Source organism: Mastomys coucha, unplaced genomic scaffold (genome assembly GCF_008632895.1).
Source record: "Mastomys coucha isolate ucsf_1 unplaced genomic scaffold, UCSF_Mcou_1 pScaffold9, whole genome shotgun sequence".
In the NCBI taxonomy this organism is placed as follows: Eukaryota; Metazoa; Chordata; class Mammalia; order Rodentia; family Muridae; genus Mastomys; species Mastomys coucha.
Genome location: NW_022196915.1, coordinates 65,204,729 through 65,231,119, shown reverse-complemented (window position 1 = coordinate 65,231,119; position 26,391 = coordinate 65,204,729). Strand labels below are relative to the sequence as shown.

The following is a 26,391-nucleotide window of genomic DNA, read 5'->3' as shown; positions in this document are numbered from 1 at the left end:
AGAAAAGTCAGCTGTCAGGAAAGCACATTGTTTTAGACAGGCTGAAAATAAGGCCAGGGGGATAAAGGTAGATATTTCTGGTTAGGAAGTTGGCTGGCTTCTCAGCTGGAGAGATGGCTCAGTGATTAAGAGCACACACTGTCCTTGAGGAGAACAGGGTGTTTGGTTCGTAGCGCCCACACTGGGTGCCTCATAACTTCAGCTCCAGGGGCCCTGGATGCCTCTGGCCTCCATGAGAATTAACACTCATGTGCACAAACCCACACACAGACAGAGACACCTATCTGAAAAATAAAAGTCCAAAATGTAACAACATGTTTGAAAAAGAGAAGTTCGCTTCCGGTCTGGGTTAGCTTAGTCGGCAGGTAGAATGCTCGCATAGTGGGAATGAAGGGCTGGGCTTGAGCTCCACTGTACAGAGGTAATCTCAGTGCTGAGGTAAACGCAGCACGGTCAGAAATGATGGAGATCTGTGAGTTATCATCATCTGACTGTTAACTGAAAGCAAGGGAGGAACTTGTTAGATGGCTCACTCGCCCTACTTAACCCTCATTCAAAGTAAATGAAAGACAGGCTACTTAGGCGTCAGGTAAGAGGCCACTGAACATAGAAACAGAGAAGACCCAACAGTCAAAGGGCGAGTTTAAACGGGAGATTCAGGAATTCAATAATAGTCAAGTCATAGAAAGTGAGGGCTGGAAGCCATCCAGTGGCTTAGCTCTCTCTCCACAATCCTTAGGTGACCTTTATGAGTGAGGCTTCAGCGGAATATTAGCCTCGGAAATTAGTATGACGTGGGAGCATGCTGGATCAAGTGAGTGTTTTGATTTTTCGGTTTCAAAACGTGTGAATGCATCTGTCTACCAGACTAAGGGCCAGGAGATGGTGCTGGCAGGAGTCTGAAGTCCACGAGAGAGGAAATGACCCATGTAAATGCAGTCACTGCTCGGTTGCAACTAGATGGAAACGGTCCGTCTTCACTGCCAGGAAGGATGATTTCAGGAAAAGATGATTTAAAAAAAATTGCTAGTTGCAATTTTCATTTTTATTTTTTTTCCCCCAGAGAGCAGCAGGAGAGACAGTTGACATTTGAGCTCTCTCTCCCCGAACTGCCTGCCCCTGCCCCTATACTTGAGTGGAGCGCTCACAGCGGACCACAGACCGGCTCCTTAGCTGGTTTTCTTTCCACGAAACCTTTCAGCCATAGAAAAAAGAACAAAAGCAGGGCTCCCCAGACTTAAACCTCTCTCGGAGATGGCAAGCCAGCCAGGCATCCCACAGCTGCCAAATTGGGAGCTTGGGAGCGGCTCAGGGGTGCGAAGCGCAGCCTCGCTCTGTTGAAGCCAGCTACAGTCCTGGGCAACTGGCTCCAGGTTCAGCTCCGGAGGCGGTCGCCCGGGGCTTACAGACACCCGAGGGGAAAGGGGTGCTAGCACCCGCTCGCCCGGCGCGAGCCCCTCGGCCGGACATCCCCCGATGCTCCGGGCGAGCCCGGCCCCGCTGCGAGGCTGCCTTTCTCAGCCGCACCACCGCTCGGTGCCCGTGACCACCCGGTGGCTGCTTTCGGTTCCGCGCCTTATATGGCCTGGCGGGGGGGTCACGTGCGTCCCGGGCCGCCCGCCGGGAGGGGCCGCTGGGGGAGGGGCGAACGGCGGGAGAAAAGGGGAGGGAGTCGGAGGCGGAGACAGGAGAGAGAGGGGCGGATTCTGCGGCCGTGGGAGGCGGCGGCGGCGGCAGCAGCGGCGGCGGCGGCTTGAGGAGCCGAGCGCTCGCGGCCGTGCCGTGGAGCGGGACTCAGGCGGCTGCGGAGGCGGTGGCGGAGGAAGGGACCGGCGCGGGGGCGGGCGAGCGCGGCGGAAGCCAGAGAGCGCGAGAGGACCCGTGGCTGGCCCCGGGCAGGAGCCGGGGCGGCAGCAACAGCGATCCCGACGAGGGAGGCGCAGGCGGCGGCGGCGGCAGCAGCAGCGGCAGCGGGGGCCCGTGTCCGTGCGCTCCGGCGGCCAGCGGGCGCGGGCCGGGGCGATGGAGCCGCAGCACGTGCGCCCCGTGCTTGGAGCCCAGAGCCCGGCCTGGGAGGAACCGGTGGGTACCGCGCCCGCGCCCACCCCTCCCGCTTGTCCTTGCTCCCTGCCTCCCCCTCCCGGCCCAGGTTCCGTTCAGGAAGCGGTCCGGGATGAGGTCCCCAGCTGCTTCCCAGCCGGGGCAGCGCTTCCTCCGCCGGCGCCCGGGCTCCTCCTCGCTCGCCGCCCGGAGAGCCTTTGTCCGGTCGGCAGGAGCTCTTCCCCGAGGGGCCTCTGGCGACGGTCCTTCGAGGACCGTTTCCGCGCTTCATCCTTTTCCCAACTTTGCACTTCGTTCCCGAGTGTGGCGCGGCGGGCCCGGGAGGGGAGGCGGCGGGGTTGCGCGGTCAGCGGGTGGCGCCGGGGAGGACGGGGTTCACCTCTTGACCGCGCCCTGGCAGTCACCTGGGCGCGCAGGTTCCCGAGGACCGCCGCCTGGGGAGGCCGGTGGCTGCCAGAAGCCCAGAGCCACGCCTCCGACTCGGGTGGCCGCGGCTGTCCCGAACTGCTCGGAGGGTCAGGGGACCTGGCCCGGGATCCAGCCACCAGCTAACTTCGCTTTCGCCTGGATCTCCCAGCACACGCCACGCGGAGACTGATTCATTTTAGAAGCTCAGAGTGTTGCGTGTGAGAAGATGGGAGTCGGGGGTCTTTGGATTTGTTCCCTAAACTCCTTTAACTTATTTCTTGCACCTCAAACGGTCTGTTATCCATCCCTTCAGGGATGCCTCCCAGGAATCCCCGTCCCGCGTAGACCCTTGTAATCTTGAGTGGCCAATGGATTTTGGCTCTGCATACCCTATCTACGTATTTGTTACTCCTTTTTGATTGACGTGGTGAACCGTCTCCAAAGCCTGGTCCAAAATTTCTGGCTTCATCCGTGCTGCGGTGCTGTTCCGATGATGTTTTCCCAGGGACTTCCTGAGTCTGCTCAGGCGGGCCCTCTGCCTGTTGAGAGCTTGTAGGTCAGGTGCCAGGCTTGCTTCTCCTTTTCTTACCCGTAGACTTCTAGCCCTTTTGCCAGCCCCTTTCGCTGCCTCCTGCTTCCTGACCTTTCAGGAGTGGTGTCCTTCGACTTTGATCCATCCAGTAATTGCTTTTGCTTTTGTGGGTTCTCAGGTTAGGTAGCCCGTGTTCTATTGCGATCATCATTAGGGAGTAAGCCGTTCTTGGTTAAAAATACAATTCAGTCTTGACATTTAAGATCATTGAGAATTAAATCCACTGACCTGTTTTGAACTTTACTATATAAAGTCCTATCAGCTTCCATCCCTTACAGTGGGAAACTCCAAGTTATGTGTAGGGCTTTCTGGGTGCTGACTTTCAGGACTTCCCTGCAGTCACAACATTAGAGAACCTCCCGCTTTCTTCCCCAAGGTGCTTAAGAGCCAACGTGCTTTCTTAGTCTCATAGAAAATCTTCAGTACTAGTCTTGCTACGTGAACTTTTAAAACTAAAACCTTTACAGAGATGTGAGATGGAGATGAAGCAGTAACACTAGCTAAATTATGAACTCTCCAAAACTAGGCGTATGTAAGTGGCTAAGGCATTTTATTAGTTCAGCAGATATTTTTGTCCAACATCTCTCGTGTTCTGAGATTGTTGGGCAAGTTGTTAACTCTCAGACAAGCTTTGTCCCCAAGAAGCTTACACTTTTATAGCTGAAGATTGACATCTATCCAAGTATGTGTCATAAAACAGTTCTCATTGGTGATTTTATTCTGAACTTGTAATGTGTAATGATTACAGTAGTTAAGGATTTTCAAATGCTTTATGTAATTCCTTAAGAAAGTTGAGTTACCTGAACTACTAAAAAAGGAGTGTATTCAAGAGAAAGCAAGAATGCATTAGAGGAAACCGCTTTAAATGTTAAATATTTCTGGCTTGGGGAGCAAAGGGGTTGACGTTAGTTTTAATCTAAATATGTTTGGAGGGAACACTGGGTCCTTCAGAATCGGTTTTGTTTATGTTTGGGACAGAGTATCACACTGTAGGACAGGCTGGTTTGGGATTTACTAGGTAGCCCAGGCAGGCCTGGAACTGCATGCCCTGCTCTTGTCTCAGCAGAGTACTAGGCATCAAGAATTCTCAAAAATCAGGTTCTTTAATTTGGATTCAGTGATCTCAAGAATCTGAATGGAGTGAGCTCTGGTTTCCTTCAGAATGAACCTATATGACAGCTATACTTAGAACAGTAACTGCCAGCCTATTTAACCATAAGGAACCATGGTCTTACACACACACACACACACACACACACACACACACACACACACACACGAGAGAGAGAGAGAGAGAGAGAGAGAGAGAGAGAGAGAGAGAGAGAGAGAGAGAGAGAGAGAGAGAGACAGAGACAGAGACAGAGACAGAGAGAGAGATCTAAACAGTGGAATCACAGAATCATAGCTTTCCTGAAGCCCAGACTGTGTGTCTCATTCTGGAATACCTGTGCACCCCCCACCCCCGCCCCCATTGCTTCCTCGTAGGTGTCACAGAGCAGGTAGCTGGTGCATGTTCTGGCTACCACAGGTGGAACCCCAGCTCCGCTCCTTTCCCACCAAGATACACCTATCCTCTGAGCCAACACAAATCCTTCCTCTCTTAAAACAAAATGAAACAACAGCAAAGAAAACAAACCTGTTTCCACCAGGATTCCAGTTCTGAGTTGTTTTTAAAAACCTTTTAAAGTTTTAAATATAGGCAATTTAATATTTTACCATACAAACTTGACTAAATGGGATTACTATATTATTATGGCATGTGACAACATGCATGTAAGAGTTTGTTCTCTCTCTCTTTCTCTCTCTTTCTCTTTCTCTTTCTCTCTCTCTCTTCTGGTAGAGCCTAAACTATGATGGTGTGATTTCTCCTATTCAGAGAGAAAAGCAAAGGATTCCTTGGAGATTCATGTGGAGCAGAGGGAATTTCTGGGACTTCCTGACATTCTCTCTGTGAGGGGGTGAAATTAAGTTATTTAGTTGAATCAGAACATTTGGATACACATTAGCTTTATTTAGCATTATTCTGGCTAAGTATTGAGCTTAAAGCAGATACTTACTAGCACAGTCGTTTCTTGGTTTTCTTTGATGCTAGCTTTAGAATATAGTCCAGTGTTAATGAATACAAGCAGAACTTAAATTTTAGCCCCCAAGGTATTTGGGGAATTGGGTGTGGTGCTACACACCTGTACTCACAACCAGGTGAGGAAAGAGGCTACATATTGACACTCTGTATCCAGAAACAAGAAAAGAAAATAATGGGGAGGGAGAGGCAGGATGTAGATCTGGGATAAAGCACATGCCAGTGCAAGGCCCTGGGTTTGTCCTAGCATCACTAAAATAAATAAGTAAGCAGAATCAAAGTGTTTTGCTGTTGGGAATGAGTGGGTAGGAAGATATTTAGCAAAGCAGTCCTTAATCTTGAGTGGGAGTGGGTAGCAGATAGGTAGTTACAATTCTAGCTCCACTTAAAAATGTGGGGGTAGTTACAAAATACCTTTTTTTTTTTTTTTGGAGACAGGGTTTCCTCTGTGTAGCCCTGGCTGTCCTGGAACTCACTCTGTAGATCAGGCTTGCCTCGAACTCAGAGATCCACCTGCCTCTGCCTCCCAAGTGCTAGGATTAAAGGTATGCGCCACCACAGCCCAGCTGGTTTTTATTTTCAAATGGTTCTGTACCTGTTAGCTGTTGACATTATACCAGTGAACAGTCCAGAATTAATGGACCCTTAGAAATGGAAGTGTTTCAAGGCAAAAAAAAAAAAAAAGCCACAATGCAAGCAAGAGGTTGTACAGTTGCACTTTCTGCCAGGATGAGGAGAGGTTTTTTGCCTCGTGGGTTAGGACCACAGTATGTTCCTGTAATCGACAGCACAGTTGTTGCTCTTAGAATGCTTTGTTATCCGGGTAACAACTAAGAAAATTTACACAAAGTAAATGTAACTTTTTGAATGTTACATTCTGAGTATGTAACACATAGTGATTGTGGAATCAGTTCCATATTGCTGTCACATCAGTCTTCCGGTCTGTGCTGGCTCAGTCTGTAGTTCTTTGGTTCTGTACTGATAGAGAACATGAGTCCTGGAACACGGCTTCTCTAGTACTCGCTTGTGGTTTTCAAGGTATGACATGTAACCCTTATGTTATATCACAATTGAAGGTAAAACCGTAGAACATGGGATTAAACACTTTACGTGACTCATGACCCTGCTTGTTGTGAGCAGCTGATTAATTCAAAATACCTCTGTAAGGAGTAATAGAGTGTTTACAAAGCTTTAATCAGCTTTGGCTTATGTTGCTTCAGTACCTTTTTGGGTGGTGGTGGTGGGGGGAATATGGCACCTTATTAAGTAGAAAGCTGACTGGTGGTCATTTAATCCTGACTGTAGCCTCTATAGAGTGTATGGCCAAGAATCTTTGTTGCTTTTTTTTCTTGTTTTTTTTGGAAACAAGATCTTGCTGTGTAGCCCTTGAGGGCCTGTTACTATGTAGCCCAAGTTGGCTTCCAGCTCTTGGCAGCTCTCATGCCTCAAACTCCAACATGTAGGTTTTCAACAACATTAGCGATATGTTCCAAGTGGAGGTTTCATTGTATAGCCCAGGCTGGCCTCATATTTCAGAGGCCTGCCTCTGGAATTCTGTGATCAAAGGTGTACACTACCACTGCTCACCAACAGAGATCTCAAAGTAACAGTAATAAAAAGGAATTCATGAGCAGCATTGGAGAAATTTTTGAAAATTTAAAACACTAAAGAAAAAGTCAAGGAACTTTTTATAAATCAAGTGAGACAATATGCCATGTATTTGAAATTTTAATAGCCATTTCAAGAAATTGAGGCTGTTGCAGGAGACCTGCCATAAATCCCGAGTCAGATTGGGCTACATAATGACTATGGTGCTATCTCAAAACAAACAAACAAACTGAACAAAGAAAAGGCAAGTGCATTTCACTTAGATCAGATAACCATTTTGGACGATTATCCCTAGGAGAAGAAGTTAGTAGGTCAGATACTGTGTTAGATTGGGGATTCCTTGAAAGTTTCTCAGAAGTGATCCTCTCCCACCAGGGATTTTCCCTGAGCTACCTTTAGTGGGAAATGAGGCGGCTTTCCCTTCTTTGCTTACACAGTATTTTCATCCACCCTGGGTTTCCTCTACAGCTACAGATGCTGTAGAGTTGCAGTCATTTACTTAGCGGGAACTGGCTTTAGACTGGCATCGCTTTCAAAGTTACAAGCCTTTGGAGCTGGCTACTGAATTCTGTGTTGATCAGAGCTGGCTGCAAGGCTAGGTTTTTATAAGTAATAAATGCCCACACTTTCAGGAATTCATTTGCCTGGCTCCTGAATGTGAAGCTGTGTTACGTGTCTTTAAGCAATCACCATCCTTTCAAAGAGTAAGAAATGGAACCCATCATCTTCACCAAATAGGCACGATGAGCCTTAGACCACCTTTCCCTTGGCTGGCTTCTGGGAAATGCTGCTGTAAAGTCTGAACGTTTAATGTGTGGGTTGAAGTACAGCACGGTTGCCAAACTGGCCTTTAGCTCTATACAGTGTGGCGAAGAGAACATTAGAATCAGAATCCCCCTTTTTTTTTTTTTAATTTTTAAAACTTTGGTTCCAGCTTGTGCTCTCTGTCTTTTTTAACGCTACAAGGAAAGTCTGAACTGTGTTAGGCCCTTTACTCTGGGGGTCTTTGCATTGCCAAATCCTTAAACTTGTCTGTGACCAAATAGCCAGACCAGGACAAAGGTCACTAAAAGGGCACTAGTTTTGTTTCTGGCTGTGCTGGGCCTTCCATATTCTAGGCACTGATCTGGTTCTCCAGCCAAGGTCATTGAATTTTATTGTTTCTTAAAAACTCCCCAGCAGTATGTTCTTGTCGGTACAGAATTTTGTATTATAGGGCCATAAGGACTTTTGAAGTCCATTTCACTCCACGCTTCCCTTTGCTAAAGGGAATAACTGAAGCACGAGAGATTTTGCCTTTGTGTTTGAAAAACATGACGGCGCTCTCATGCTGAAGGGCTGAAAAGGATTTCACATTTTCAGTGTAGTTAAAATAAAATCTCTTAGAGCTGGCAGCAGCTCTAACGCAGAGCCGAATCATTGCTGGGCTTAAGGTTACACCTGAAACCTGAAAGAAACAAAATCCCAAATCTTAGTTTCCAGGAATTTTCAAGGTCAAGGCCAAGTGACAAACTAGGAGAGGAACCTGAAGGGCAAGGGCTAAAAAGATTGCTCTACCAGGAGAGCCCCCAGAGTCGCTAGGGACTTCTTAGTTGGAAAAATCACTAACAGCTCTGTGAAGTTAGTTCTCTTTGGTCGACAGCAGGAAATGTGTCCTTTTCGTACTCTCTCCCCCAACCTGTGTAGGATTTTGAGGTTGAAGGAGCATTCTGCTCTGCTGTGAGGTTGCTCACACCCCCCCCCCACCCCGCGCTTAAACAGCCGGCTAAGGAAGCCTCCAAGAGCCCAGGCTACAGCCTTTGGATTCTCTTTCCTCAGACTTTAGTCCGGACTAGGGAGTGGCGTTCTTCTAGTGGATCCACGTTCTCTCATGTGGATGTGTGTGTGTGTGTGTGTGTGTGTGTGTATGTGTGTATATATATATACACATACGTGTATGTGTATATATATATAATTTGCATTATACTTTGTCCACGTAGTTGAGTGCATTCTTTCAGGCATTCTGGATGAGCGTTTTACTTAGACATTTATTTCAGCATATTGTCGTCTTGGGCTGCGTGTCCTCTCTTGTTTCTGCGTTCTCTCCACGCCCTTCCCAGCTTCCTGTTAGCCAAAGGGAATGGCTTTTTCTGAACCAAAAGTTCTCAGAGCGGAGCTGAACCTCCCGGAAAATGCTCTCCTCTTCCGTGTGCGCCGGATGGGGGTGGGCCCGAAACTAAACAGCACTGTAGAGGAGTCCTAAAGGACCCGAACTCTCAGGCAGAGGTGGGGAGGTAAGGTTCTAGCAATGATGCTGAGGGTCCTTGAGACCCGTCATCTCTCTGCCAGAGGGAACTTTTACTTAGCTGGAATGGTGTCCCAAGGTCCGAGTATGTGGAGGGATTCAGGGTCCAGAGGTGCACCCCATGACGTAGGGGGCAGCTCTCTGTTCCCCTTTCCCGCAGGAGCCTTCTCCTCACTCCTGTTGCCTAGAACCAGGGGAGGAGCATCGCCGCTGCCTGACCTGCTGTGGCGTGCCCCTGCCTATCTCTGCTCTCCATTCTCTCTGAGCCCTCCAGACCCTAGGAGGAGTGAGAGGGAGTTCGTCCGAGGCTTATCGCGACTTCCATCCTCTCATTCCGGTGCTGATCGTATCCTTGGTCAGCAACCCCAGAACATCCCAAGGCTAGGTGCACCCGCGTGAAGCGCGCAGAGGACTCAGGAGGTCTTGGCAGGGGCGGCTTGTGGTCCCGGGTCCTGGGTGCTACGCGGCGGGGATCGCGGAAGATGGCGCCAGCTAGGCGCAGGGCTCAGACGCTCCGGCAGAGCCTACCAGCTGACCAAAGCCCCTCGGGGCGCTGCTGTGTCTCCTGCAGGAATCAGAGAGGATGGCCGGGGCCGGCAGCCAGCACCACCCTCAGGGCGTCGCGGGAGGAGCGGTCGCTGGGGCCAGCGCGGTTTCCCCCACTGCCTCTGGACCGGGAGAGGATTCGTCCGACAGTGAAGCAGAGCAGGAGGGACCCCAGAAGCTGATCCGCAAAGTGTCCACCTCTGGACAGATCCGGACCAAGGTAAGGCTGGGCCGGGGGCCTGCGGGAGGGTTGTGGGTAGTGGGAACGCTCCGGGAGCTCCCAGGAACTAGTATCCGGAGGAGGGGCGCGGGGGCGCGGCCTGGATGGGGCGTGGCCTCGCGCTGGGGGCCGGACGGTGCACTTGGGATTCCTGCCTTGGGTTTAAGAGATACCCAGGGTGTGTTCCAGAATGCTAGTCTAACCATCAGAGCAAGCGGCTTGGTGCCTGGTTGAAGCCAGGTTGTGAGTTCCTATAGGAAACTTAAAGGGAGTTTGGTTGTTCACCCCCTGCGCTGCCTGCACGCTGGAAGACCTGCGGGAAGCTGTGTTCTGCCAGCCACCGTGCATTCCCACCCACAGCAAGCTGCTTGCTCCTCTCAGTCAGTTTCTCTGGCACGCTGTGCCCACAGGTTGGCTAGGCTTCTGTGTTGCAGGTTCCCTCAAAGTGCAGAGCTCAGACATCCACGGTGGTTCATCACAAGTTACCTCTTCAGGGGACTGCAGGGTGTAGTAGTGCTTTTGTGGCGTTTTTTGTGCCGATCAGTCTCAATGATGAGCTTTCTTTTAATGCTTAACATACAGAAGGCAGAGGCTACAGGATGTTAAGGGACTTAGCTATTCTAACGGTCTTCTTAGTTTAGAAGTCTTCAACACCTAGGCTGCTGTTAGTGGAGGAGTTAAAGGAAGAATTTGAGTAAGGAACTGATTTAAATTAGTGGATGCTCCCCCTAGTAACAGATTTGCAAAAGTAATTCATTCTACGGTTATTTCATGACAATTAGCTTCCTAAGGCTTACGGGAGTCTTACATGGAAACAGTTTGGATTAGTGTTTGTTTGAGCGCCAGCCGACTTCTAAAATTAAGTAGATATATACATGACAGTGGCTGCTATTGCTAGAGACAAGGGTTGCTTCAGCTTTGTTTACTCGGACATCTTGGAACTACTTTTTAATAGATGGATTTTGAGTTTTATATTTTTGAGTTATATTTTGAGTTTGTAATATTTCTGAATTTATATTATTTTTGAAAACTAAAGCTAACCATACTTTTAACATGTGAAATCTTAGTCTAAAAAAAAAAAACCAAAAAACTGAGTTAAAGAGAAAATGTAAGAAAGAGTGGTTATTATTATTATTATCATTATTATTATTATTTTGGTTTTCTGTTTGACTTTCTGACAAACATTTGCCACAGTTATGGCTAATTATCAAGCTTTGGAATACTGCTTCTGATAGGCATATTAGCATATCAGGAAATCTGCATTTTATACTGGCTCCTATGTTAGTATTGATAGAAAATGTTTTTGTGTGCAGACATCTCATGCCAGAGCATTAAGTTGCTAAGGCTAGTGGGCCTCAGCCTCACACCCACCTCCTGCAGTCCAGACTGTAACAGGTGCTGCGATCCTCATCATTGTGGCCCTTAGCTCATACACTGCTTCCGAGGGGGGCAGTGAGGTCAGTGGAGGAGTTAATTTAAGAAGAACGACTAAAGGTGACACTGGGTTCCTAGTCTCTGGGAATTATCCAGATAAGAAGAGACGCACCCTTAGAAAAATGCAGCTACTTCCTCATCTTCTTCTAGGGGAGTAAGGTGAGAGAGCCTGGAGGGGAGGCTCAGGCCCCAGGTTTAGCTCAAAGCTTAGTTGTTTTTGAGGCGACACGAATAGTGTTTTTTTTCATTTATCCCGAAAGATACATCAAGACCCACTAAGTATGATGGGTTAGGATTGCTAGTAGTGCCTTTCGTTCTGCATTCACACATTTATGCATACTACATGCTGACATAGAGATGTGTAAATGTGCTCCTGATCGAGTAGTGTAGGTAGACGTATGGCCCATAGGTGAGTGTGCTGTTCATAGACCCTGAGGGCTGGAGCGTGGACTCGGTTTGTGAAGTGCTGGCTGTGCAGGCAGAGGACCTGCGTCAGATCCCATTACCCATGCGTCTTTGTTACCTTTCTGGTGCTGTGATAAAAATACCGTGGCCAGGAGAGCTTATACAAGATGGTTTGGGCTTTTACTTCCGGAAGCATAAGAGGTCATCCTGGTGGGGGAGGCATGGCAGCATGTGGCATGTAGCAGTAGAAGCAGGAAGCTGCCACATGATGAACCGAAGTTGTGGGACAGAGAGAGCCAAACTGGCAGCCAGTGCGAAGCTTTAAACTCCCAAACCTTGCCCCCACCCCCATGACTGCTTCCTCCAGAAAGGAACTCCTAATCCTTCCCAAACAATGTCACTGACTGAGGACCAATTGTTTACATTCCATAGACTGGGGGCCTGCGCTGGGGCAGGGGAGGGGACGGGAGGGAGGGGAGTCATTCTCATTCAGACCACTCTACCATGTTTGATAAAAGACAGGTGCTGGGGAGGCAGACACAGGAGGATCCCTGTGAGTTGTTGGCCAAGCCAGTCAAGTCTAGTCAAGTTTCAGGTTTAGGGATCAACTTTGTCCAAAAATAAAAGAGCAAAGTGATTAAAGAAGCCAGCTTATCTTGACTTCATCGAGTGTGCACACACACATAAATATCTTTCCAGGAGTGTCTGCATAGTTAATAAATACTTGCAATGTGAATATTATCATTGGAACAAAGCTCACTGACCTTAGTTCCCTTTAAGATCCTCAGGATCGCGCTGCTGTTGGCAGGCAGTTTATAGTGAAGAACAGTTTGGGCTGGGGAGGTAGCTCATTGATAGACTGCTTGCTAGCATGCATAAAGCCCTGGATTTAATTCCCAGAACTGTGTAGGAACAATGTGCGCTGGCACACAGCTGTAATTCTAACACTCAGGACACAGGGCAGGGGATGGCTGCTTATAGGTCATCCTCATTTACAAACGGAGTTCCAGGCCAGCCTGGGCTACATGAAACCCTGTCTCAAAGTCAAACTAACAAAAGGCTGGAATTTAAGTAATTAACCTTATTTGAAATACATTTTGTAAATATTCCATAATATTCTAAATGATTTGCATACTAAAATGGACATTGCATTACTTGAGTCATTTGAAAAGTGTCTAGGCATTTTCTTAATTGAAGTCACTGTACAAGCTGGCAATAGTTATTCTAATTATACTACTCAGGAGACTGAGGCAAGAGGATGGTAAATTTGACTGTAGCCTGGCTTATCTTGGGCTTATCCTGGCTTATCTGAGGCCCTACCTCAAAACAACAGTAAGACATGTATATAGTTAGACATATTGTCTTAGTTAGGGTTTCTATGAAGAGACACCATGACCAAGGCAACTTTTGTAAGGGACAACATTTAATTGGGGCTGGCTTACAGGTTCAGAGGTTTAGTCCATTATCATCAAGGGAGGAGCATGCCAGTGTCTAGGCAGGCATGGTGCAGGAATAGTGAGAGAATTCCACATCTTGTTCCAAAGACAAGCAGGAGAAGACTAGCATCCGGGCAGCTAGGAGGAGGGTCTCCAAGCCCACTCCCACAGTGACACACTTCTTCCAACAAGGCTACACCTACTTCAACAAGGCCACAACTCCTAATAGTGCCACTCCCTGAGACAAGCATATTCACACCACCACACATACTAACAGTACAAGAGATTACAGGGATAGGATTCTAACCACGAGAGAAATCCCATCTTGTCACTGACCTCTGGTTTCCTTTCAGAGACAGTCATAAGTGATGTTTTCTTGGGATGCTTCCAGAAAATCTCTATGCACTTACAAGTGTTGTATATTACATATATACAACATACATGTAAGGATATATACATATATAAAAATGCATTTATACATTTCTTTAAGATAGCCAAATATCATGGCACACACTTGTAATCCCAGCACTGAGGAAACTGAGGCAGGAGGATTGCCTCAAGATCAAGGCTAACCTGGGTGACATAGTGAGACTCTTTCTCAAAAAGTAGATATTTAGAAAACATCACCATCTATTTTTATATTCATAGATATTCATGCATATGTATATTGTATATAAGTATATATACTGCAATACAAATATATACTGTTTAAAAACTGCTACTAGGACTATTCTTTAATGGTCTTCTGTATACTTACTCCCTTCCTTTTAGTGATAGTAGGCCATTCAGATGAGCTGTGCCAAATTGCTTTCAGCAGTTCAAAATTGGTAAAGTGTAGAAAGTTTTGGTTGAACTAACATGGTATGTGATCATGTAATTAATCAGCTCTGTGGAAGGAAACTGGTCATTTTAGGACAGTACACTAATCTCAGCATTTTTTTTTTTTTTTTGGTAGTGGATATGCTAACTTTTAATGCAAAGAATAGGAGTTGTGTGTATGTGTGAGAGAGACAGAGACAGAGAGACAGAGACACACACGCAGGCACATACACACACAGAGAGAAAAAGAGACAGAGACAGAGAGAGAGAGAGGGGGGGAGGGGGAAGAGGTGTGCTGAAGATGGAACCTCACATACATGCTAGGCATTGGCACTGCCCTAGCCCAGGGATAGGAATGTGCTTTGAAGGGAACATAGCTTGACAGTGATCTCCTATATCTTAGCGCCTCCTCACCTCCATCTGTTGGATGTTTTTGGTCCATTTTGTTTCTCTTCCTAGTGTCTAGGTACTTCCTTTTTTCCTCTTTACTCATTCTCTGTTTTTCACTTGAATCTTTTCTCCTGTCAGCTGAGTAGAACTTCATTCAGGTAGTTACATCTAGGTTCCCATGAGCTAAACAGATAATTTTGTATCCAACTTAATTTCCCAAAGGCAAAAAAACCTCTGCAGGAGTGAAAGAGATGCTGCCTTGAAAAAGCCAGATGGGAGCAGTAAGGTTTCCATTGTCAGTTTCTTCTCTGGTTTCTTCGGCTGCCTCTTTGCCCTTCCTTATGTATGTTCCCTGTGGGGTGGAGGCCCCTTTAGACTCAGAGCTGTAGAGCATTTCCTATGCATTTCATGGGTACCAACCGTCTGAAAGGACATCTTTGGACAGTTAGGTTCTGAACGAGAAGAAGACTGTGAGCACCTTCTGTTGGCATGTGAGCGCAGTAACCTTTCATTCTGCTGCAATGGCTGGAGATTATTGCTCTGCTTGCAAGCTGGCATGGCTAACTGTCATACAGTGAGTGTCAAACAGATGAGAACTGTCTCAATGGCTTTCAGCCATTGAATTATCTGTGCCAAGGTCTCTAAATTTGGCAAAAAACGTGCTAAACACACAACATGGTCAGCCGATGAGTATCTTGCTTTTAATTTATCATGAAAGTTTATCTGTAGCTTTACTGTGAGGCAATTTGAACTTTTGTTTTTCTTTGCTTTATGAGATATAGTTTGTTCAATTAAAACATTATTGTCTGATGTGGTGCATGACTTTAATCCCACCACTTGGGAGGCAGAGGCAGGTGGATCTTTGAGTTTGTAGCCAGCCTGGTTTATGTTGTAAGTTCCCGGCCATCCAGGGTTACACAGTCAGACCTTGTCTCAAAAAACAAAACAAAACAAACCCCCAACACTCCCAAACAAACAAACAGACAAACAAACAAATAAACGAAAGCAACACTCTACCACCACAGATAATTATTATTATTTTAATCATGATTTCTAAGTGGAGGAGACAAGAGGACATTTGGTCACTGACTTTCAAATTGTAAGTGATAGTGTCTTGAGAGGTCATGGGAGTTTCTAGCTAGTGTTTAAAACAGAAACAATAAACCACAAGGTATCATTAAGAATCTTTAGCGCGTGTTCTGTGTGGAAATATTGGAATCAAGATCCAAATAAGAAGAAAAGGGAGAAGGAAGACCAAAGATTTCCAGACAAGTTGGAGGCAAAGAGGACCATCTGCATTTGACCAGTTCATCTGGCGCAGAACTCGGCCTACTTTGCTCAAGATCAAAGTGCTAAAGATGAATGTTTTGGGTTATTAGGATTCCCTCAGAATTGCTCATCTCTGAGAATGATGGGCCAGGGAGGAAGGTGGAAGAGGGGTGGGTGGAGTGATGTTTGTCAGAGGGTGCAAAATTTCTGTCAGACTGATTAGGTAAGTCTGGACTATAGAATAAGTTCTATTGTAAACTCTCATGGTGCTAATTCAACCAATTCATACTGTGGTGAATATGAAAAAAATCATATCATACATCATAACATATAATATAACATATGCAGGATGTTTTGGTACTGGGGATTGAACCCAGGACCTTGAGCATGGTAGGTGTCCTAGTTAGGGTTACTATTGCTATGGTGAAACATCGTGATCGAAAGCAAGTTGAGGATAAAGAGTTTACGTGGCTTATGATTCGACATCTGTAGTCCATCACTTAGGGAAGTCGGGACAGGAACTCAAACAGGGCAGGATCCTGAGGTAGGAGTTGCTGCAGAAGCCATGGAGTGCTGCTTATTGGCTTGCTCAGCCTGCTTTCCTATAGAACCCAGGACCATCAGCCCAGGATGGCACCACCCACAGTGGCTGTGTCTCTCCCACATCAATCATTAATAAAGAAAATGCTCTACAGGCTTGCCTACAGCCTATGGAGGGAGGCATTTTCTCAGTTGGGGTTCCTTCCTCTCAGCTGACTCTAGCATGTGTCAACTTGATAAAATTAGCCAGCACACTGGGTAAGTCCTTGACCACTGAGGGAGGCTCTTTGCCAATCTGCCTTTCAAGTTTACTTTCTTTCAAGTTTTGTTAGCAGTAGGGTTTCCCCAAGTTGCCTAGGCCGACCTTTATTTTTTGTAGGCTTCCTGTCTCAGCCTTCAGAGCAGATGGGATTATAGTCATGAGCTACCATTATCATCTTACCATATTTAGTATATTTTATTACTTTTTGAGAACTTCATACAGTGTGTTTTGCTCATATTTACCCCATTCTTTCTCTTATCCCTTACCAGATCCATTACTCTGTCTTTTCATTTCCTTTCATCTTTGCACCACCTCTGCCACCGCTGCCTCCTCCTGCTCCTCCTGCTCCTCCTCCTGCTCCTCCTGCTCCTCCTCCTGCTCCTCCTGCTCCTTAGTCCACCATGTCTAGTTTGCGCTGTCCCTTTACTTAAGTGTGATGTGCCACCCACAGGAGTATGCTAGACCTACCAGAGGCCACACCCTTGAAGTGTCTTTTCCTTCCCCAGAAGCCCTCAACTATCAATATCAGCTGTAATTTTTGTCAGTAATACTGAAATAAAGAAAAAGGATAACAAACTGGGTGGTGATGACCGCATGCCTTTAGTTCCAGCACTCCAGAGACAAGAGGCAGGCGGATCTTTGAGTTCAAGGCCAAGTCTGGTCTTACAGAGTAAGTTCCAGGACAGCTAGGTAAACACAGAGAACCCCCTCCCCTCTCAAACCAAGAAAACAAAACAAAGCAACCAACCCACCCCATCGCAGTGATTTCTTTACCACGGTCAAATGGTATCGAGAGTGCTCAAGTAAGTATGTCTGTACTCCAGTAAAACTTCATTTAAAGAACCGGAATTTGAATGTCAGAAAGTTTTTCAGGGTTAAAAATACTCCTTAAAAAAAGAAAAATCAACCTGTTTAAATATGAAAAAAAAACCTGTCTCACTTGTGGACTGTGTAAAAATCAAGTGCAGGCAGGATGTGGCCGATGACATGATCTGTGGCTGTTGTTGGCCAAGGCCGGCCTCTACCATAGAAGACTGAGCTGCTATGTGGTTAGGCTCTCAGAGCAATGCAAAGTTAAAGCGTTGCTGAATACCAGCATATAAGGCACCAAATAAAGCTAAATTTCGATCCATTTGAAAAAAAAATCTCGTCTTTGCAGGACATTTTATTTTTAGCTTGGTTTGCGTCTTTGCTTCCATTTTAATGTGAACTAAATATAGCCTGGAAACTCTGACTCTTGGTACAGTAATATATAGTATAACAGCTTTCTTTCCATGTTAATTACACGTCAGACATGATGGTCCATTATTAAAGATAAGAGGCATAAATAATTTACCAAACCTTTACATATAGCTTAAGATGCGTTGCTTCAGCGTGTCTAAATTTAGAATTCTTTGGCTGCATTTGTGGAAGGCTGCATGTTTGCTGTTAGGGTGGCTGGGAGAGAGGGCTAGGAAAGTTCGGGGCTCCCTTTGGCCTTGCTCGAATACTGGATTAGTTGGACTTCACTCACTCAGGAGCTGTTTATAAGGGAAGGTTTTAATTAAAGAGAGTTTGTTTTACAGCTAAGAATAGACTTTGACAAAGACCATAGCATGTTAGTACATTACAGCTGCCCTTGACAAATGTGGTTTCACTCTGTGACTCTCTGGACATTTGAGAAACATTTGTATTTGGCCATGTGGGTTAAGATGGCCAATGGTTATTATTGACCACGGCTTTAACTTAAAATTCAATGTACTCTGTCTTTGTGTGTGTGTGTGTGTGTGTTTTTGTTTTGTTGTGGTTTTTGGGTGTTTTGGGCCATTTTACATAGATGGGTTTTTAAATTTTTATTTTTTGAGACAGGGCCTCACTGTAGCCCAGACAACTTGGAACTCAAACTTCCAGCAATCCCTGTGCCCCAGCCTCCTGGTCCTTAGCTTACAGGAGCCAGCGACCTTGCTCAGCAATTGATGCTTTGGAAAGTATTTTACTTTTCAACTCTGCGTATGAGTGTGTGTCAATGTTTGGATAGACGCATTTGAGTACGGATGCCCTGGAGGGTCAAAAGAAGGTGTCAAAGCCCCTGGAGCTGAGGTTCCCCGCAGTTGTGAACAGCTGATATTGGGATTAGGAACTGAGTTCAGTTCCTCTGTGGGAGCACTATGCACTCTTAACTGCTGTTAGTGGTTTTAAAGGAGCGGAAGCAGTAACAGTCCCTCTCCCGCTTTTGAACTATCGGACTCCCATGATATAATTTAACATCACTGATTCTTTAAGGCGTCATGGCTCATGCCTATAAGTCCTGTTCTTGGGAAACTGAGACTGGAGAATTGCCTTTAGTTCACTACCAGTCTGGGATCTTGTCTTTTGACAAAGAACAGAAAGTATTCTCATTTGAAAGCTGGATTCATGGGTGTCCATTTTACTACCTGCTGTGTGTCACGCGTGGTGGGGAACATGGCTTATTTTTATATACTTGTTGAATGTTAGAAAACTACAGAATTTTAAAGTAGTATGGGAGTTTGAATTAAAAGTCCAACTTAAAATGGCGCGTGCGCCTGCGCAGGGACAGACTGCTGTACAGTTTTTTTTCTAGATGAAATAGTCAGGTGGTAAAAACTGGCCTCCAAAACCTGTCATTTTTCATTCCTTAAAAATAAAATTTACTCATATTTCTTAATAGGCCAAGTGGAAAATTACTTCATATGATTCTTTTAAGCCGTACCATGACCTTTTCAAAATACCACCGTACCTTACAGAAGTGAAACTAAGTTTTCTTTGAAAACCAGCTTAAAAAGTTAGGTACCTAGAAACATTTTCTACTAAATTAGTACTTCTGAGGATTAAAAAAAAAAAAACAAAAAACATAAAACAAAAAACCAAACCAAACAAACGAGTCAATGATTTTTATAAATTTTAATTGGAATTCATGAAAATTCCAGCTGAAATATTTAAGTCTGAAATCTATATTTCAAATGTTGACTCACGCTTATCAATAACAGGATATTCTTGCAAAAAGATATTAGGAAATCTAAAACATGGTGAGAGATATGATCATAAATTTAGCATATTAATAATGATAGGGGTGGGATGAAAGAGAAGAGAGAGAGAGAGAGAGAGGGAGGGAGAAGCCAGGAGCCTACTACAGGCTCTCACACTTGTATGCTGCCTCTTAAGGCTGCCCAGTCAGGGGCTCTGGGGCCAGCACAGTAGCCATTAGAGCCCCCCTGCACCACAGTCCTCGGAGCTGCAGGGTAAGGAACAGAAGGCTGAAGACCTGCTCTGAGGGCCGGCCGTGCCATTCATTCAGCAGTTACATTTTAGTGTCAGAGTCAGATTTTTTTTTTCACTTGAAAATTTAGGTAATTTCATCCAGCTGTTAAATAAGGTCATCGGCTGGTCCCAGTGGTACATGCCTTTAAGCCCAGCATGCAGGAGGCAGAGGCAGAGGGCTCTCTATGAGGTCAAGGTTAGCCTGGTCTACAGTCAGGTCTATGAAGCATGACCCTATCTCCAAAAGCAAAGCAGAACAAAAATAAAGTATTTGTAAAGAAAGCACTAGGTAGAAAAGTACTCTCGTCTATCTGAAATGGCCGAACACGGTGGTGTGTGCTTTAGATTCAGCTACTCAGAAAACTGAGGCAGGAGGATGGTTTGAGGCCAGGGGTTAGGTATGAGGAACCTAACAGATCCCGTCTCCTTATAAAAATAACCCAAACAACCCAAACAACACCCCTATTCCTAAAACAAAACACCCCAAACAGAGTGTGAAATAAGTACATGTGTGTGTGTTTGTGTGTGTGTGAGAGAGAGAGAGAGAGAGAGAGAGAGAGAGAGAGAGAGAGAGAGAGAGAGAAAAAGAGAGAGAGAGAAAGAGAGAGAGAAAGGGAAAGGGAAAGAGAGAGAGAAATAGTGACTATCTTTACCCCAGCTTCTAGAGTGCTGGGATTCCTGGCATGGCCATCGCAGTCATTTGAGAACATTTTCTGTACTGCGCATCACCGTTTTTTAAATCTTCGTCGCACCTCAGATCACGCATTCTAAAAATACAGCAGCTCGAGTACTGTGTAGGTGCCAGGGATAGCACAGGAAGCCAGGCAGACAATATGAAATGAATGCAGGGTGAATTTATGAGGTTATAAGCATGCAAAGTGCATGACATCTGTGAAGAGAGAGGAGAAGTACTACGGAAGATGAAGGGAAGTGCTGTACTAGTGGGGCGTGGTGGGCAGAGCTGAAGGAGGAGATGTTGTGTTCCAGCTGTGTCGTGTGGCCCTCCAGAAGAGCCCGCCGCCACAGGATGGGGAGGTCAGTGGGGCTGCTGTGAGAAGAAAGCCAGAAGCTGGCGAGCAGAGTCAACAGTAGGATACCCAGAGTGGTTATTAGCTGAGTCTGTACGCATCCCTAGCATTCACCCAGGTGTTGGATGGACCATCCTTCTGAATTTTATGTTTGTGAGCACACTCAGAGAGAGGCTGAAACCATTGATTTGTAAGAGGAAATTCTAGGGCAGAAAAGATAGACCAGAAACACATCGACATAGAAGACCTATCAGAGGGGCAGAGTTTCTGCTGTTGTTACTTCTGGACCAGTGGTTCTCAACCCGTGGGCAAGCCAGTCAGCAGCACTCCTCCTTGGCCTGTGCATCAGCCTGGCTCTGTTTGAGTTTCTGCCCTGATTTCAGTGATGGATGATGATGTGGAACTGTAAGCTGAAATAAACCCTTTCCACCCCAAGTTGTTCATAGTGTTTCATCACCGAAAAAGTAACCCGAACTAAGACGGGAGGATCTTATAAATGATGCTTCTGTAAGCATGGAGCTTTGCCGCTTCATAATTTTAATGTTTCGCACATCACGTGTTTATAACGCACTAAACTCCTCAGCTTCGTCAACTTGTAAGACAGTGGTTCTTTCTGAACCTGTTGGTAATGACCCCCACAGGGGTCACATCGGAAACCCTGGGTATCAAATATTTACATTACAACTCATAACAGTAGTAAAATTACAGTTATGAAGGAGCAATGGAAATAGTTGTATGGTTCAGGGTCACCACAACATGAGGAACTGTATTAAAGGGTCGCAATTATGAAGGTTGAGAACTGCTGCTCTGGCCAATCCTATCTGACTCGTGTCTGTTTCCAGAACAAAGCAGGGGGGTTGTAAATGTGTGCCTGTGTTCTCCGTTTCTCTCCCTGGTTTAATTCTGTGTACTGTTCTTTTTTTGACTCTGTGTCAGGCTTTGTTTTGGTAAAGTATGGATGGGCGGCAGTGCATCTAGGAGGGAGGTTACTAGACGATATGTGTGGAGCAGGCAGCGTGTTCAGACAGGGCATGCTGTGTGTTTTCCCGGACATTCTCACAGCACTGGTGAGGGATGAGGTGATGTTCTCTTCACATCCATCATAATAAACCCAGAAGGTACCATGATGACATCCTCACCTGTGAGGTCCACAGAGAAACCAGATTTCAGCTGAGTGACAGCTACTACTCAGGGGATCTAAGTGAGACACTTTTAGTTCTGGGTAACACAGGCACAAAGGTCCAAGTAGTTTTTATTCCTTTGCCCTTTTTGAGGCAGTGACTCTCGGAGGCCTTGAACCCCCGATCCTTCCCACCCCCACCTTCCAAACGATTTCTGAAGACTGAATAAGTATCAGGAATTTTGAATAACCCTTTCTTTAAAATGGGTTCTCTTGCAGAACTCGGGCTATCTCTTGTTTTTTGTTTGTTTGTTTGGTTGGTTTGTTTTGTTTTTTGTTTTCACTTCCACTCAGTTGAAATGATATGGGTTGAACAGTATGTTAGAATGCAAGGCAAGTCTAGCAGTTCTTGGTGGCTTTAAAGATGGTAAGAAAATGATGACACCCTTGGACAGCTGCGTTTGAAAGCGTATTTAGACGGTTTCACAATGAATACGTTATTGTGAGAATAGTGTTGATCCCATGAACCCCTGAATAATTCTTTTGTTACTACAGTGTATGTGGATTTCCTCTTTCCCTTCCCTTCTTCCATTTACCTCCCTCTCTCCCTCCACCCCTCTCTCCCTCCTCCCCTCCGCCTTACTTCTATGAACTTATTTAGAGAAGGATCAGCGCAAGGAGAAAGACTAGAGGATGCAAAGGACAGCTGTGATGTCACACCTGACACGACCCAGCAGGTTGTGGGGCCAGAGTTCCCGGAGCACTGTGTGTGAGGGTGTTGCTGAGTAGCTTAGAGGTCATGGGGTGGGGTTGGCAGACATGCTGCTGAGACACTGTCCTTGACAACTTAGCACCGCTAGAGCATATAATTAGGCCTTAGAAGCAGGCTCTCACATTCACAAGGAAGGAGTACAGTTCATGTACATGTTCCAAGCTAGCAAGTTTGATCTTGAAAATAAAGTCAGAATTTAAAATCTCCTAGATGGCAGTAGAGAAATGAAGCCATAATTGAAGAGGGATTTGGAGATCACGTGAAGGCTTTATTTAAGTGAAACTTTTTTTTTTTTAAATTCTTTATACTTTTTGTTTTCGAAGGCATGTGCAGGTGCCTGCTGAGGCATCATACCCCCTGGAACTGGAGTTATAGGTGGTTGTGAGCCATCTGACTTGGGTGCTGTGAACTGAACATGGTTCTTCTGCAAGAGCGGTAGTGCTCTGGCCCCTGACTCTTCCACCGGAAAACAATATTTTTTAAAAGTAGTAAAGCTGTGTAATCCAAGGAGGACTGGAGGAGCCAGTTGAGAGGGGGGAGTAGCTGCAGCAAAGAGGGGAGGCTGAGTCTTGCAAACAGATTGGGATGGCCTTTTCTGGGAACTGATCAGCCTGGCCTCAGCATGAAGCAGAGGGAGGAGGGATGCTTCTGGAAGTTCTTTGATTGTTTTGGTTTTCTCAGTAAAACAGGAAGCTCAGTTATCAGCTGAGAATCAAGGTGGAAGAGATGGTGAAGATCTGGAGATCTGGAGAGGAAATCCCTGACTTGGAAAATGGAAGCCAAGGGGCTGAGGAATGCATTGTGCATACAAGTCCGAGGGCCTTATTCAGGAAGGTCAAGTAGACACTGTCAGCCTGGCATGGACCCTGATCAGCTTCAGGGGCGGGGCAAATAGAGAGCTGTAATAGACAGGGTTGTATGCAGGTTGTCTAGGCATGGCCAGGGAAGAGGGGACGGGAGACTGGAGGGGGATCCCACAGGTCAGAGTCACAGAGTGAGTTCTGGAAGTTATCTGGACCCGAGTGACTTCAGGACCGAGAAGAGACAGTTTAGAGATGGAACTAAGCCCAAGATTGAAATGTTGTTCAAATTAGAAGAAGAAGAAGAAAAATGAAAGTCTATTAAAAGAAACTATACAGCTTCAATTATTTTAGATGTGATTTGGAGATGCATTAATAATAGGTTTTGCTGGGGGAAATCTCCAGATTATCTGTATGAAGTTTGGTATACCATCTTCTGTAAAATACAAAGAATAGTTTACTTAGAAAATGAATAAGAAAGTTTTCCCAAACAAATAAATAAATCTAGTTTGGAATCCAAAAAATACATACAAAACCCAGAAATGCATTAAATAAAGTGGGTTCTGGTTCTAATGGTGTGTGTGTTTATGTGTGTGTGTGTCTGTCTGTCCTTGAACTCACTGTATAGCCTATGCTGGTCTCGAACTCATTTCCTCTTGTCTCCCAAGGGGCGGGATTCTAAGCACGCACTATCAGCATCTAACCAGCACTCTGGTTCCAGTTCTTATTAGGCAATCTGGAGAGCGCCTGAAGGCCCTAGTTTCTCCTCAGGTAAACCCTGGTAGGACATTGCGGGTAGATGAGAAAAAGCCCTCTGCTCGTGCCCAGCACCCAGTAGATGCCAGCAGCCAAATGTTAGGAATCTTGAGGTGAAAGGCACTTTTCCCAGTAGGGCACCCACTTTCTTAAGAAGGTTGCAAGTGAGCAGGGCCATAATGAAATCTCACAGCCATGGGCAAAGAAATCTTGTCTGTCTCTGGTGAACCAGAAACTGGAGATTGATTGTAAACCTGTTTTGTAGGTTGGGTCTCATCTGAGAAGAAGACAGAGATTTTTTTTTTTTTATCATAGATGTTACGGTTCCGCAGTAAGAAGAGAAGAATGTTGAAGGAGATCCAGCCCGTCTGTAGTAATAAACACATCTTCCTCGTCACCGTCCATTTCTGTCTCAGCCATCCACGCAGTCATGGCTGTTCTCTTAAAGCAAAAGTCACCCTTGCCTGTCGGCTCTGCGCTTTCCTTCTGTGGCATGGGAAGGGGAGTAGATAGAATGGAGGGCCAGGGGAAAAATGTCACTGATGACATTGTTCTCTAAGACTCCTGTGTGTCTGAGGTAATCCAGAGGCTGGACCAAGTAAGCTAACACAGAGGCTTGGCTTCCTTGAACAGTAGGAGGTTGAGGGAGATGTTTCCTGGAAGATGGCTGGATGAGAAGGACTGCGGTCCTGTGTGAGTAAGAGTAATGTAATAGCCAGTGGATTCCGATCTTCACTGTGAATCATGACTATCCATGCATAGGCTGACAAAGCCAGGGGAACTTAGTGCGATATAAACACATGGCATGCTAAGCATAAAAGTTTCAAAGCAATAAAACTCCATGCCTACAAAAGTATTATTTGTATGATCCCTGTTTTAGTTAGAGTTGCTGTTGTGATGAAACATCATGACCAAAAGCAACTTGGGCAGGGAAAGTGTTTATTTTAGCTTACAGTTCCACATCATAGTCCATTCCTGAGGGAAATCAAGACAGGAATTCAAGCAGGGCAGGATCCTGGAGACAGGAGCTGATGACAGGCCATGGAGGGGTGCTGTTTACTGGTTTGCTCCCCATGGCTTGCTCAGCCTGCTCTTATAGAACCCAGGACCACCAGCCCACCTACCCATAATTGGATGGGACCTCCCCCATCAAACACTGATTAGGAAAATGTCCTACAGGTTTACCTACATCCTGATCTTATGGAGGCATTTTCTCAACTGAGGTTTCCTCTTCTCAGGTGACTCTACCTTGTGTCATGTTGACATAAAACTACTCAGCACTACCCCCACAAAAAGAACAACTCAAGTGTGTATTGATGGATAGCGAATAGATAAATGTGGTAATACATACGATAGGGTATCACTTAGACTTATACAGGAAGTAAATTCTGATATCCGTGTGGATGAGAACATTAGACCAAGTGAGATAACACAGTCATGAAGGAAGAGCAAGTGAGGTCAAAATCATAGGCTCAGAAAGAGTGGTGGTTGTCAGGATTGAGGAGGGAATGGCAGCTGGTAGTTAGGCATGGAAAGAGTGGTGGTTGTCAGGATTGAGGAGGGAATGGCAGCTGGTAGTTGTTCAGTGGGTTTTACTTCCAGATTGAAGAGTTTTGTGATGGATGGATGGTCATGATACTGCCCAGTGATACTTCATGCCCCTGAACTGCTTAGTTACTACTGCTGGTTAGGATGGTGAGTTTGTTATGTGTATTTTCCTCATAATTAAAAATTTATCTTATAAACTATAGAGATATAAGTATAGGAATGGCTGTCTATAAACCCAATAGTGATGTAAAGGTGGAAAATAAACCCAAGAGATGCACAGAAATTAAGCCAAAAGTTTACTGAAGAACAGTGAATTTAAACGAATACTGCACGTGTCATCAAGTTGACTTGTAAGTCTTGTATAATTACATCTATTTTTACCTGACTTGGGCTATTCAGATGCTGTGGATATGATGGTGGTAAAGGCACTGGCACCAGATGGTATAAGGAGAGAACCAGCTTTCTAAAATTGACCTATGACCTCTACATGCACATGGTGGCATGTGAGTGCCCTTCCCAAGCAAACTTTTTTTTTAACCTAACTTACTAAAATGACTTAAAACGTCATAAAACAATATCTAATTGCATACTGCACGGTGGTGAAGATTTTCTTAGCCAACCAGATATTATTAAACAACATAAGATTGTAGCGCTGGGGCTGCTCACACCTTTTATCCCAGGACTTGAGGCAGGGGCAGGTGGATGTCTAAGGCCTGCCTGATGGCAGAGGCAGGTGGATGTCTAAGGCCTGCTTG

At 45.7% G+C, this 26,391-nt stretch overlaps 1 protein-coding gene across 5 annotated transcripts in view; it reads left to right on the top strand.

Annotated features, from left to right (window-relative positions):
* Positions 1-1,704: 1,704 nt before the first annotated feature.
* Positions 1,705-26,391, top strand: part of Dgkh (diacylglycerol kinase eta) — a 159,490-nt gene continuing 134,803 nt past the window's right edge. For all 5 annotated transcript variants that reach the window (XM_031362511.1, XM_031362519.1, XM_031362510.1 and 2 more), the window contains exons 1-2: positions 1,705-2,082; positions 9,605-9,799. In XM_031362511.1, the coding sequence (XP_031218371.1) occupies positions 2,023-2,082; positions 9,605-9,799 (255 nt within the window). In that variant the 5' untranslated portion in view covers positions 1,705-2,022. The remainder of the gene's footprint in view (positions 2,083-9,604; positions 9,800-26,391) is intronic.